This window comes from Emys orbicularis, chromosome 1 (genome assembly GCF_028017835.1).
Source record: "Emys orbicularis isolate rEmyOrb1 chromosome 1, rEmyOrb1.hap1, whole genome shotgun sequence".
NCBI lineage: Eukaryota > Metazoa > Chordata > Testudines > Emydidae > Emys > Emys orbicularis.
In genome coordinates, this window is record NC_088683.1 from 373692815 (window position 1) to 373706836 (window position 14022).

General features: G+C 58.5%; 1 protein-coding gene across 1 annotated transcript in view; it reads right to left on the reverse strand.

The window, feature by feature from the left end:
- Positions 1-13328, reverse strand: part of DCHS1 (dachsous cadherin-related 1) — a 126345-nt gene extending 113017 nt beyond the window's left edge. Inside the window, exon 1 of the mRNA XM_065423630.1 lies at positions 11577-13328. Coding sequence (XP_065279702.1) covers positions 11577-13328 — 1752 coding nt within the window. The remainder of the gene's footprint in view (positions 1-11576) is intronic.
- Between the last annotated feature and the right edge of the window lie 694 nt (positions 13329-14022).

The following is a 14022-nucleotide window of genomic DNA, read 5'->3' on the forward strand; positions in this document are numbered from 1 at the left end:
GGGAGGGGAGGGAGCATAGTATGGGGAGGGAAGAGGAGCGTGTGAGGGGGCTGGGGATGGGGCGGGGAGCGTGTGAGAAGGCTGGGGATTGGGGTGGGAGGGGAGGGAGCATAGTATGGGGAGGGAAGAGGAGCGTGTGAGGGGGCTAGGGATGGGGCGGGGAGCATGTGAGAAGGCTGGGGATTGGGGTGGGAGGGGAGGGAGCATAGTGTGGGGAGGGAAGAGGAGCGTGTGAGGGGGCTAGGGATGGGGCGGGGAGCATGTGAGAAGGCTGGGGATTGGGGTGGGAGGGGAGGGAGCATAGTATGGGGAGGGAAGAGGAGCGTGTGAGGGGGCTGGGGATGGGGCGGGGAGCATGTGAGAAGGCTGGGGATTGGGGTGGGAGGGGAGGGAGCATAGTATGGGGAGGGAAGAGGAGCGTGTGAGGGGGCTGGGGATGGGGCGGGGAGCATGTGAGAAGGCTGGGGATTGGGGTGGGAGGGGAGGGAGCATAGTATGGGGAGGGAAGAGGAGCGTGTGAGGGGGCTAGGGATGGGGCGGGGAGCATGTGAGAAGGCTGGGGATTGGGGTGGGAGGGGAGGGCGCATAGTATGGGGAGGGAAGAGGAGCGTGTGAGGGGGCTGGGGATTGGGGTTGGAGGGGAGGGAGCATAGTATGGGGAGGGAAGAGGAGCGTGTGAGAGGGCTAGGGATGGGGCGGGGAGCGTGTGAGAAGGCTGGGGATTGGGGTGGGAGGGGAGGGAGCATAGTATGGGGAGGGAAGAGGAGCGTCTGAGGGGGCTAGGGATGGGGCGGGGAGCATGTGAGAAGGCTGGGGATTGGGGTGGGAGGGGAGGGAGCATAGTATGGGGAGGGAAGAGGAGCGTGTGAGGGGGCTAGGGATGGGGCGGGGAGCATGTGAGAAGGCTGGGGATTGGGGTTGGAGGGGAGGGAGCATAGTATGGGGAGGGAAGAGGAGCGTGTGAGGGGGCTAGGGATGGGGCAGGGAGCATGTGAGAAGGCTGGGGATTGGGGTGGGAGGGGAGGGAGCATAGTATGGGGAGGGAAGAGGAGCGTGTGAGGGGGCTAGGGATGGGGCGGGGAGCATGTGAGAAGGCTGGGGATTGGGGTGGGAGGGGAGGGAGCATAGTATGGGGAGGGAAGAGGAGCATGTGAGGGGGCTAGGGATGGGGCGGGGAGCATGTGATAAGGCTGGGGATTGGGGTGGGAGGGGAGGGAGCATAGTATGGGGAGGGAAGAGGAGCGTGTGAGGGGGCTAGGGATGGGGCGGGGAGCATGTGAGGGGGCTGGGGATTGGGGTGGGAGGGGAGGGAGCATAGTATGGGGAGGGAAGAGGAGCGTGTGAGGGGGCTGGGGATGGGGCGGGGAGCATGTGAGAAGGCTGGGGATTGGGGTGGGAGGGGAGGGAGCATAGTGTGGGGAGGGAAGAGGAGCGTGTGAGGGGGCTGGGGATTGGGGTGGGAGGGGAGGGAGCATAGTATGGGGAGGGAAGAGGAGCGTGTGAGGGGGCTGGGGATTGGGGTGGGAGGGGAGGGAGCATAGTGTGGGGAGGGAAGAGGAGCGTGTGAGGAGGCTGGGGATGGGGCGGGGAGCATGTGAGAAGGCTGGGGATTGGGGTGGGAGGGGAGGGAGCATAGTGTGGGGAGGGAAGAGGAGCGTGTGAGGGGGCTAGGGATGGGGCGGGGAGCATGTGAGGGGGCTGGGGATTGGGGTGGGAGGGGAGGGAGCATAGTATGGGGAGGGAAGAGGAGCGTGTGAGGGGGCTAGGGATGGGGCGGGGAGCATGTGAGAAGGCTGGGGATTGGGGTGGGAGGGGAGGGAGCATAGTGTGGGGAGGGAAGAGGAGCGTGTGAGGGGGCTGGGGCCTCTCCGCTGCAGTGGAAAAGCTGCTGCAGCTCCAGGGGAAATGCTACTTGAATTAATCATGGCGCTGGCTGCCGTGCCAAGCCCAGGAGGAGGTTGCTGGCAAGGGGAGGAAATAACTTTCACAGGAATTTGGAACAAACGTGGCTCTTCTGGCTGTAACAGCAACACTCACCTCCCTCGCAACTCTCCTCCCCCATGTACCACCACAGCCCCTTCCCCTCCCCCCATGGACCCTCCTGGCCCCCATACATCCCTCCACCTACTTCCCTTTTTCCCAGCACATCTCCCTCCCACCACCTGCCTCTCCTCTAATCACCACACTCTTCTTTCCCTCTTCCACATCTCCCCATCCATTCCCAGGAATCGCCCCACTAGGTCCCTCAGGGGAAGTCTGCAGCACAGAGCTCTGAAAACGGGATCACTTCCAAACCCCTTCTCCCATGGAAAACTTTGTGCACCATAATTTTCTCCCACTTGCCCCCATTGCTCTCTCCAACTGAACAGTTTGTGTACCATTATTATCCCCCACGCACACACTCTCCAGGGAATAGTCCGTGCACTATTATTATTATTATTAGATGCAAAACCCCAAAAACTCATCTCCTCACGTGCCTCCCTAGGACTTTCACAGGTCATATCTGGTCCACCCTACACATCTGGTCATAGCCTGTACCTGATTTGGACCTATATCAAGACAGAGGACATTAGAACCTGGCCGCTGTCCTGGACTGACAATCACCTCATTAAAGCAGTGGCCATAGACCTTCCAGCAACAAAAAAGACCAATGATCCGTATTCAACCACAAAGAGTCATGGATTTCAACCATTTCCAAAGCTTGCTAAAGGACATCAGCACGCACTCACAACACAAGGAGTCAAGCACCTGGTGAATCATTACTATTCTACATTGGCCTTGACTGCTGACAAGCTGGTCCCCAAACAGCCCCTTGCTCCCCATTGCTCACACAGATCTCCTTGGTTTTCTGACATCCTGCACTGGATGAAGAGAGAGGTGCAGCAACAGGCAGAAAACAAAGGTCATCAGCCAACAAAGGATCAAACATAAATTCCTCAAAGTCTATGCTGAGGCTGTATTACAGGCCAAGAGAACCTGTCTATCAGCCTCCATTGAAACTGCCAAATCCAGCCCCAAGGAGCAATCTAGGGTGGTAAACCGCGTCATCAATTTTTGGGGCCCATAGTCTGCATCAGAGCTGAGCACCAAGCGCCACAAAGAACTATCACACACATTCAGGAAGCCTTCTCAAAATGCCCGGATCTGCCCTGCCTGCACCCACCAGCTAACAGCCCCCCTGCAGAATTCAGCACTATCAACCAGGAGATACTGCTGTCTCACCTGAGGTGAGAGACATCCAAGGGAATGCACTAAAATGGTTTGAGTCCTCCCAAAGAGTTGTGATGGGAGACTGCACCTCCACCACTAGACCTCTCACCTGCAGGGCTCCACAAGGACCAATTGATATTTTCTCTCTTATCTTTTTCAACATCGACATGCAACCACTAAATGGTCAGATGACAGGGACTCAAGCACCAGCAATATGCAGATGACACACAGCTTTACCCATCCTTCACCACATACTACCACACCACTACCACCAAGGTGACCCAGAGCTTTGATGAGATCAACTCATGAATGAAAGACAACTGGCTGAAACTGAAGCCAAGCATGACAAAGGTGATACTGGTGGGAGGAAAGTATTTTGAGGCATTTGCAGCCATGATGCAGTCTCCTTTGATTGAAAGTTCATATCCACAACTGGCTAATTCAGTCTGTAGTCTAGGAGTACTCTTGGATTCCTCGCTGAGCTCTCACATCGCAATGGTCGTGAGTAATGCTTTCTACCATCTCTGGTTGGCTAGGAGACGCCATCTGATCCTGACAGCCAAAGACCTGGACTCAGTTATTCATGCCTTCATCACCTCTCAGCTGGACTACAATGATATGATATACCTCAGCATGAAACCTTCAGCACTTAGGAAACTCCAGCTAGTACAGAAAGCTGCAGAATGTCTCTTCAACAACACAGGCTACGGTAAGAAACATCACACCTGTCCCCGCTTTCTACATTGGCTTCTCTTAGCATTTTGAATCAAATTCAAGGTCTCGGTTCTTATCTTCAAAGTGCTCTATGGCCTGGGCCCAGGATACCTAAAAGACCATCTAAAGTTCTGGGATGAAGAAAGTAGTTGACTGTTTGCTCCTCCAGCACAATGGAACTCTCGACAATAAGAGTGAAGCTAACCTGTGCAGGAGACAGAAACTTCTCCAGGGGCAGCGTGAGGCTGAGGAATGAACTCACCCAGGAACTAAGAACCATCACAAATCTCACCACTTTCCCCTCCAAGTGCAGAGCATGTCTTTGATCCTGCCTTCTCTAATACAAACACATAGCAACATCTATATTTATTTTAAAAAATAATTTAAAAACATACCTAAACAAAACACTTCACTGCACACACTTCTCCAGCTGGAGAGAGGATGAGAGAACAAACAACACATGACAGATGTGTAGTCATGTTGCTTAATGCACTACTGGAAGGCACTCAAATACTACGTCATAAGTGCAGTACCAAAACCTACACAGAATAGAATAGAATGGAATAGAATCCACCCCATCACTATCTTCAATGGAACAGTCCATGCACCATTATTTACCACCCCCCATCACTCTCTCCAATGAACAGTCTCTGTACTATAGAACCTAAGGAGCTCTGGGTCTGACTGTGAGCTGCTAAGGCAGGCATGGCTGTCGGGACACCACCACCCCATTGTGTAGCAATGGGGGTGGGTAATGCCTCCACTTGCCACTGCTCACATGTCTTCAGCCAAGAGGGAACTGCAGTGGTTAAGAGTGGCTGAGTGGGTGTGCAAACTGTCTGCGTTGTGCCCCTCCGGAGCCTGGACAACTCCCTGAGCTTCTCAGACTCAGTTCCGCCTCAGTGGGTCTCAGATATACTCCCCCAGGCTCTGCTGGGCTCAGATGCCCTTGCTGCAGTTCAGCTATTTGCCATAATCACTTGGTCTGGTTTCGTCTCTCCAGGGCTCAGATATTTAATGTCATTTTTTGATGAAATCACAAGTTTGGTTGATAAAGGTAACTGTATTGACACATCAGACAGACTTCTGCAAGGCATTTCACTACCATGTGATCTTCTGATCCAAATATTAATTCAGTCCACTGACAGATTAAAAACTAGCAAACAAATCACAAAAAATAACGGTACGGATCTGTTCTCACCCAATGCTATTCAATTTCTTTTATCAATGATTTGGTAGAAAATATGAAATCACTGCTGGATAGCTTATCACTTGGCAAATTCAGCTCATTTGAACAAAACGTGTTTTAATATTGCCAAATGCAAGGTGGAACATAGGTCAGTTACAGGGAGGGAGACTGTATTTTTGGAAAGCAGCGATATTAAAAATGACTTAGTGATCATGGTGAAAACCAGCTGAACGTGAGTTCCCAGCAGGATCCTTGGGTGTATGAGCAGGGTACAACCCAATAGGAGTAGGGAGGTAGTGTTACCTCCGTACACAGCATTGGTGAGACCGTTATTGGAATGGTTTGAGGCCTGGAACCCCTGACGTATAGCAAGAGACTTAGGAAACTCAATCTATTTAGATTATCCAACAGAAGGTGAAGGCCAAGCTGGTGTGCTGAAACCAGTCATGTTGGCCAAAACTGTCTCATTGTTTCCTTGTTCTCCCATCAGTTTGTATCCACCAGTCGTCTTTTGTCCTATACTTAGATTGTGAGCTCTTTGGGGCGGGGCTATCTTTTGGCTCTGTGTTTTCACTGGGGCTCCCTGGCACTACAGCAATACAAATAATAAATAAAAATAAGATGACTCAATCACGGTCTAGAAGTATTTACATGGCGAGGAGATTTCTGAGAGAACATGGCTCTTTATCTCACAGACAAAGGCACAATGAGATCCAACTTCTGGGAGCTGTAGCTAGATAAATTCAGACTGGAAATAAGATGCAGATTTTTAACAGTGCAGGGAATGAACCACTGCAACAACTTACCCAGGGATGCGGCGGATTCTCCGTCATTCAGAGTCTGTAAATGGAGACAGGGTGTCTTTCTGAAAGCTCAGCCAGACGTTCGGGGCTGGACACAGGAGTTACTTAGTGGGATTCTCTGGCCTGGACTCTGCAGGAGGTCCGACTGGATCATGAGGCACTAAAAGCTATGGATTTGTGCCCCCTGGGCTCTGCTCGGTTCCTCAGGCCTGGCTCCCCCTTGCTGGGGCTCAGTGCCGAGCCTAGTTGCCTGCCAGGCTCCTTTCCCATCCTCTCACGTTTCCCGGCTCAGAGGAAGCAGCAGCAGATGTGTGAGCTGTTTGCTTTGTGCTGTGGCCACGTGGGAGTTACCTGCACTCGGCCCAGACGTGCTGTTTCCAAACGAAACATGAGGACTGAGCCAAAGGCCCGAAATCCAGCCAAACCCTCAGCCAGTTTGGCCTGCTTGGACAGCTCCCTCCGCTTGCATGATTCAGAGTGAGAAGAGCCTCCAGCTGCAACCCCACTACACAGGGAGTAGAGGCCTCTGCCCAGGGCCTGCTCCAGCCACTAACAGCCACAGCTGCCCTCCCTCCAGGGCAGGTGCGGAGTCTGTGGAAGTTCAGCCAGAGACAAGAGGGGCCTTCAGAGGCAATGTTCCTGCTTCCCAGAACCCGCACCAACGACCCAGGCTCCCACTCCTCCTTCACTCTGAGGCAGGGACTCTCCTGCTCCCTTCCCCCCTTTTCCCTGCTGCTCCCGACAGGCACAGAACTCTTCCAGGCCCTTCTCCCACAATTGCATTTCCAGAACCTGACTGCCTTTCCCCTCACAACTCATGAACCAAACAGAAAAGTGCTGAGAGAGGCCTCCCTACAGGGGCATGGGCCGGGGAGGGGTGACTGCTGTGGGCCACACCAGCCCCCATGGGTCACCCTACTACAGCATCGCAGAGTCAGACCCACTGCTCACCCTCCACACACTCCTCACCCCCTCTACTCACCTTCCCCCCACTGCCTCAGAGCCACCCCCACCCCCTTCTGCTCACCTTCCCCCCCACTGCCTCAGAGCTACCCTGGCCCGCCACCGCTCACCTTCCCCCCCACCGCCTCAGAGCCAACCCCCCCACCACTCACCTTCCCCCCCACTGCCTCAGAGCCACCCCCTCACCCTCCACCTTTCCCCCCACTGCCTCAGTCACCCCTTACCCCCCTCTGCTCACCTTCCCGCCACCAGCTCAGAGCCACCACTCACTCCCCTCCGTTCACCTTCCCCCCACTGCCTCAGAGCCTCCCCCACCCCCTTCTGCTCACCTTCCCCCCCACTGCCTCAGAGCTACCCCTGCCTGCCACCATTCACCTTCCCCCCCACCGCTCACCTTCCCCCCCACTGCCTCAGAGCTACCCCGGCCTGCCACCACTCACCTTCCCACCCACCGCCTCAGAGCTACCCCGGCCCGCCACCGCTCACCTTCCCCCCCACTGCCTCAGAGCCACCACCCCACCGCTCACCTTCCCCCCCACTGCCTCAGACCCACCCCTCACCCCCCTCCGCTCACCTTTCCCCCCACCACCTCAGAGCCACCCCCACCCCCTTCTGCTCACCTTCCCCCCCACTGCCTCAGAGCCACCCCTCACCCCCCACCGCCTCAGAGCCACCCCTCACCCCCTCCGCTTACCTTCCCCCTACCGCCTCAGAGCCACCCCTCACCCCCTCCGCTTACCTTCCCCCCACCACCTCAGAGCCACCCCCACCCCCTTCTGATCACCTTCCCCCCACTGCCTCAGAGCTACCCCTGCCCACCACCACTCACCTTCCCCCCCACCACCTCAGTGCCACCCACCCACCGCTCACCTTCCCCCCACTGCCTCAGAGCCTCTCCCATCCCCTTATGTTCACCTTCCCCCCCACTGCCTCAGCTACCCCTGCCACCACTCACCTTCCCCCCCACCGCTCACCTTCCCACCCACTGCCTCAGAGCTACCCCGGCCTGCCACCACTCATCTTCCCACCCACCGCCTCAGAGCTACCCCGGCCCGCCACCGCTCACCTTCCCCCCCACCGCTTCAGAGCCACCACCCCACCGCTCACCTTCCCCCGCACTGCCTCAGAGCCACCCCTCACCCCCCACCGCCTCAGACCCACCCCTCACCCCCCTCCGCTCACCTTTCCCCCACCCCCTCAGAGCCACCCCCACCCCCTTCTGCTCACCTTCCCCCCCACTGCCTCAGAGTTACCCCTGCCCACCACCACTCACATTCCCCACCACCACCTCAGAGACACCCACCCACCGCTCATCTTCTCCCCCAGTGCCTCAGAGCCACCCCTCACCCCCCACCTTTCCCCCCACTGCCCCAGTCACCCCCACCCCCTCCGCTCACCTTCCCCCCCACCGCTTTGAGCCACCCCCCCACCACTCACCTTCCCCCGCACTGCCTCAGAGCCACCCCTCAACCCCCTCCGCTTACCTTCCCCCCCACCACCTCAGAGCCACCCCCACCCCCCTCCGCTCACCTTCCCCCCCACCGCCTCAGAGCCACCCTCAACCACCGCTCATCTTCTCCCTCACTGCCTCAGAGCCACCCCTCACCCCCCATCTTTCCCCCACTGCCTCAGTCAACCCTCACCCCCTCCGCTCACCTTCCCCCCACTGCTTTGAGCCACCCCCCACCGCTCACCTTCCCCCCCACTGCCTCAGACCCACCCTTCACCCCCTCCGCTCACCTTCCCCCCCCACTGCCTCAGAGCCACCCCCACCCCCTTCTGCTCACCTTCCCCCCCACTGCCTCAGAGCTACCCCTGCCCACCACCACTCACCTCCCCCACACCACCTCAGCGCCACCCACCCACCGCTCATCTTCTCCCCCAGTGCCTCAGAGCCACCCCTCACCCCCCACCTTTCCCCCCACTGCCTCAGTCACCCCTCACCCCCTCTGCTCACCTTCCCCCCCACCGCTTTGAGCCACCCCCCACCACTCACCTTCCCCCCCACTGCCTGAGCGCCACCCCTCAACCCCCTCCGCTTACCTTCCCCCCCACCGCCTCAGAGCCACCCCCACCCCCTTCTGCTCACTTTCACCCCCACTGCCTCAGTCACTCCCACCCCCTCCGCTCACCTTCCCCCCACTGCCTCAGAGCCACCCCCACCCCCTTCTGCTCACCCCTCACCTTCCCCACTCCACCTCAGAGCCACTCCTCACCCCCCACTGCTCACCTTCCCCCCACTGCCTCAGAGCCACCCTCACCCCCTTCTGCTCACCTTCCCCCCCACTGCCTCAGTCACCCCGACCTCCTCCGCTCAACTTCCCCCCCACTGCTTTGAGCCATCCCCCCACCACTCACCTTCCCCCCCACTGCCTCAGAGCCACCCCTCACCCCCACCTTTCCCCCCACCGCCTCTGTCACCCCTCCCCGCCCTCCGCTCACCTTCCCCCCACTGCCTCAGAGCCTCCCCCACCCCCCACCGCTCACCTTCCCCCCACTGCCTCAGAGCCACCCCACCCCCTTCTGCTGACCTTCCCCCCCACTGCCTCAGTCACCCCTCACCCCCTCCGCTCACCTTCACCCCACCGCCTCAGAGCCACCCCCACCCCCTTCTGCTCACCTTCCCCCCCACTGCTTTGAGCCACCCCCACCACTCACCTTCCCCCCCACTGCCTCAGAGCCACCCCTCACCCCCGCCTTTCCCCCCACCGCCTCAGTCACGCCTCATCCCCCTCCGCTCACCTTTCCCCCACCGCCTCAGAGCCACCCCTCACCCCCACCTTTCCCCCCACCGCCTCTGTCACCCCTCCCCGCCCTCCGCTCACCTTCCCCCCACTGCCTTAGAGCCTCCCCCACCCCCCACCGCTCACCTTCCCCCCACTGCCTCAGAGCCACCCCCACCCCCTTCTGCTGACCTTCCCCCCCACTGCCTCAGTCACCCCTCACCCCCTCCGCTCACCTTCACCCCACTGCCTCAGAGCCACCCCCACCCCCTTCTGCTCACCTTCCCCCCCACCGCTTTGAGCCACCCCCCCACCACTCACCTTGCCCCCCACTGCCTCAGAGCCACCCCACACCCCCCACCGCTCAACTTCCCCCCACCGCCTCTATCACCCCTCACCCCCTCCGCTTACCTTCCCCCCACTGCCTCAGAGCCACCCCTCACCCCCACCTTTCCCCCCCACCGCCTCAGTCACGCCTCACCCCCCTCCGCTCACCTTCCCCCCCCCACTGCCTCAGAGCCACCCCTCACCCCCCACCGCTCACCTTCCCCCCACCGCCTCTGTCACACCTCACCCCCCTCCGCTCACCTTCCCCCCACTGCCTCAGAGCCACCCTTCAACCCCCTCCGCTCACCTTCCCCCCACTACCTCAGAGCCACCCCTCACCCCCCACCGCTCACCTTTCCCCCACCGCCTCAGTCACGCCTCACCCCCCTCCGCTCACCTTCCCCCCACTGCCTCAGAGCCACCCCTCACCCCCCACCTTCCCCCACCACCTCAGAGCCATCCCTCAAACCCCACCGCTCACATTCCCCCACACTGCCTCAGAGCCACCCCTCACCCCCCTATGCTCACATTCCCCCCACTGCCTCAGAGTCACCCCTCAAGCCCCTCTGCTCACTTTCACCCCACCGCCTCAGTCACCTCCTGCCCCCAATAACTCAACTTCCCCGCAGCGCCACTTCTTACCCCTTGCTCACGTCAGACAGTCACCCCCCACACTGGTTTCTCAGGTATTTCCCCCTCCACGGACTTGCCATGTTATGGAGCAAATCCCTTCCCTCTGCCCATCTCTGCTCCTGACCCCGGAGCAGCCCCCCTGCATTTCTCATCCCAGATTGCACCTGCAGATCTCATCCACCCTTCACCCCGGACCTCTCATTTCTCTCCCAGCTGGCTACGGGCACACAAAGCAGCAGAGTCCCGTCCCCAGCATGCGCTGTCTCTGGCAGCATCCCAGGGGTTTGTGCGGGATTTGGACAGTACTGAGCATTGATGCTGGCTCCTAGGTTATTATTAGGGAGGATCCACTTTTGAGTGATGAGGGCAGGGGACTGAGAGTCTGGATTCCTGGGTTCCTTTCCCAGCTCTGAACAGACCAACTTTGACAGATTGAAGAAGCTCCATGTATCTCAAAGCCACTAAATCACACACTTTCATAGAAATCAAATCTCAGTCCAGCACCAGGGGGCCCCTGATCTCAGTCACAGGCTCTAAATGCCATTGTAATACGAAAATATTACTCCACCCCAGGCCCTGCTGCCTAACCCCACACAAGGGGGGGGGGGGGGAGAGACTCCACTCTGACCCATACACCTACTAGTCCCTGACCCCTTCCCCTTCCAGGTCAGCTCCCCCCACTCATCCACCCCAGGCCCTGATTCCTCTCCCATTGCCCCCATCTCCTCTGCCCTCCATGCTCCTCCCTCTGCCCACGTATAATATCCCCCACCACTGGCCTTGATCACTTTTCCTGCCTGACTATCCGACTGCTCTGAACCCTGGGCCCTTCCCCCTGCCTGGCCACTACCCGCCCTCCACCCCACGCCTCTTCCCATGCCTGGCCACCCTCACCCCTCCACCTGCCTGGCTACCTTCCACTCCAAGCCTCTTCCCCTGCCTGGCCACCCCCCAGCCCGGCCATCCCCACCCTGCATCCCAGGGTGTCCCCCATCTGTCCGGCTGTCCCCCCACCTGTAGGAAGCAGGTCCCAGCGGGTGTGTTCTCCTTCAGGGATACATTGTAGAAGTTGCTCCTGAACACAGGCTCATTATCGTTGACGTCCTGTAGGGCCACATGCACCACGGCCGTGGAGGAGAGGACAGGTGTCCCTCTGTCCATGGCCAGCACTGTCAGCTGGGGCTGGGGGTCCTTCTCATAATCCAGAGAAGCAGCGGTGGTGATGATGCCTGTGGCTGGGTCAATGGTGAACCAGTTGGAGTGGGTGTCCTGGCTGTGTAGGATGCTGTACCGTACCTCCCCATTGGGACCTTGGTCCTTGTCACGGGCTGTCACCTGCAGGACAAAGCTGCCTGGGTACACCACCTCGGGGATGCTCTGCTTGTATTCCTGCTGGTCAAAGAGTGGTGGGTTGTCATTGACATCCATCACCTTCAGCACAAAGGCCGACTCTGCCCGCAGCGGAGGGGTCCCTGAGTCAGTGGCCGTCACCCGCAGGTCATAGGAGTCTCTCTCCTCCCGATCCAGCAGCTGGTCCACACATATCAAGTAGATGATATTGTCCTTGGTGGTGAGGGCAAATTTGCCGTCTCCCCCCTCCAGGGAGACATTGACATTGGAGTACTCACCATAGTCGGGGTCTGAGACAGAGATGCGTGCCACATACTGGCCAGGCTGGGCACCCTCGGAGATCTGTGGTGAGCCATCCTCGCTCAGGAAGATGATGGTCATGGTGGGCTGGTTGTCATTGTAGTCGCGCACGTGGATGGTGACAAAGGCTGTGGTGACCTCTGGGTGCATGGCCTTGTCCCGTGCCTGCACCACCAGCTCATGCACCTTCCTCATCTCATAGTCCAGCCCCTTGTTGAGCTTGATGACACCCGTCCTGGAGTCGATGGTGAAGTACTGATCAGGGTCACTCTGCCGACGGTTGATCTCATACACCACAGCCCCGTTGTCACCCTCATCTGCATCGGAGGCAAAGACCTGCAGGATGCTGCTGCCTGGCTTCAGGTTCTCGGAGATGAGGGTGTGGTAGCGGCTCTGGTTGAAGGCAGGTGCATTGTCGTTGATGTCCTGTATGGCCACATCCAAAGTCATCTGAGTGCTCCGGGGAGGGGAGCCGCCATCATAGGCCTCCAGCAGCAGGGAGTACGATGAGCAGTTCTCCCGGTCCAGGACGTTGCTGACCACCAGGTTCAAGTACAGGACCCCATTGGGGCCCCTGCGTGTCTCCAGGCGGAAGGCTTGGCCCACATTCTCCCCTTTGAGCACATAACCCTGGGTGTTCAGCAGGCCACTGTCAGCATCGAAGGCTGGGTCCAGGGGGAACCTGCTGCCAATGTGGGTGTGCTCTGGGATTTGAAAGGTGTGGTGGTGCTTGGGGAATACTGGTGCATGGTCATTGATGTCATTCACCTGGACATTCACCTCCACTGTGATGCCCTCAGGGGTGACAGCAATGAAGCTGTAGCGGTCCCGGCTCTCTCGGTCCAGCACACGGGCTGTTTTGATGATGCCTGTGTTCTCATCTATCTCCAGGTCCGTGGTGACACCGCTGCCCTCCTGCGCGGAGATGAAGTACATGTAGGCAGTGGTGCTGGGGGGCAGTCCAGCACTGATGTCCCCGATGATGGTACCAGCTGGCTGCTCCTCATCTATCTGTAAATCCAGGGTGCCCAGCACAGTAGAGCCCTGCCCTGGCCTCAGGCCCCCAAGTAGCAGCAGCTGCAGCAGCAGCTGGGTTGACCTTTTCAGGCACCCCATCGCTAACAACTCCCCGAGGCCGTGGGGACGGAGGTGAAGGTTGGCTCGGTCTCCTTTTCAGTGTGTGCTCCTTAATCCTGCAAGGAATGCAGATCAGAGGAGGCTGGTCAGGAGGGGAGCAGCAAGCAAAGGACAGGAAAAGCATAAGGGGGAGGGGAGCCCTGCCAGGTAACCCCAGCCTTCTTGCTCTGATTCCTTTCCCTCTAGCGGGGAGACTATGAGACAAAGAGGTCGTTGGGTAAAATTAGACTCAGAGGAGAAAGAGTAAAACCAGGGCAACACAGAGGAGCAGAAGCATTTGCTGGTGCCTGAGGAGAAGGCCTGGGGCTCCCTCTGGGGCTGCATGTCCATCTCCAGGCAGGCTATAGAGCTAACAAGAAGTTCAGGCTTGTACTGTACACTATAACTGACCATTCCCATTGCAGATTGTGCTCTTCCCGAGAGCCATCCCTCATGGCCCCACAATTCCTGACGGCAACAGGCAAGCGGCTCTGCAGCAGGGTCACTAAGACGCTGAATGCTGGTCCGGACTCCTGGGTTCTATTCCGAGCGCTGACCCTGACCTTGAGCAGGTTTTTCCCTTGTCTGTGTCTCAATTTCCCCCTCTGTAAATGAATATAGATGGGTCAGCTCTGTGAGGCTGGGTCTGTCCTAGGCTCTGGAAGGGTTCCAGAGGGACTGGTGCCCAGGACTG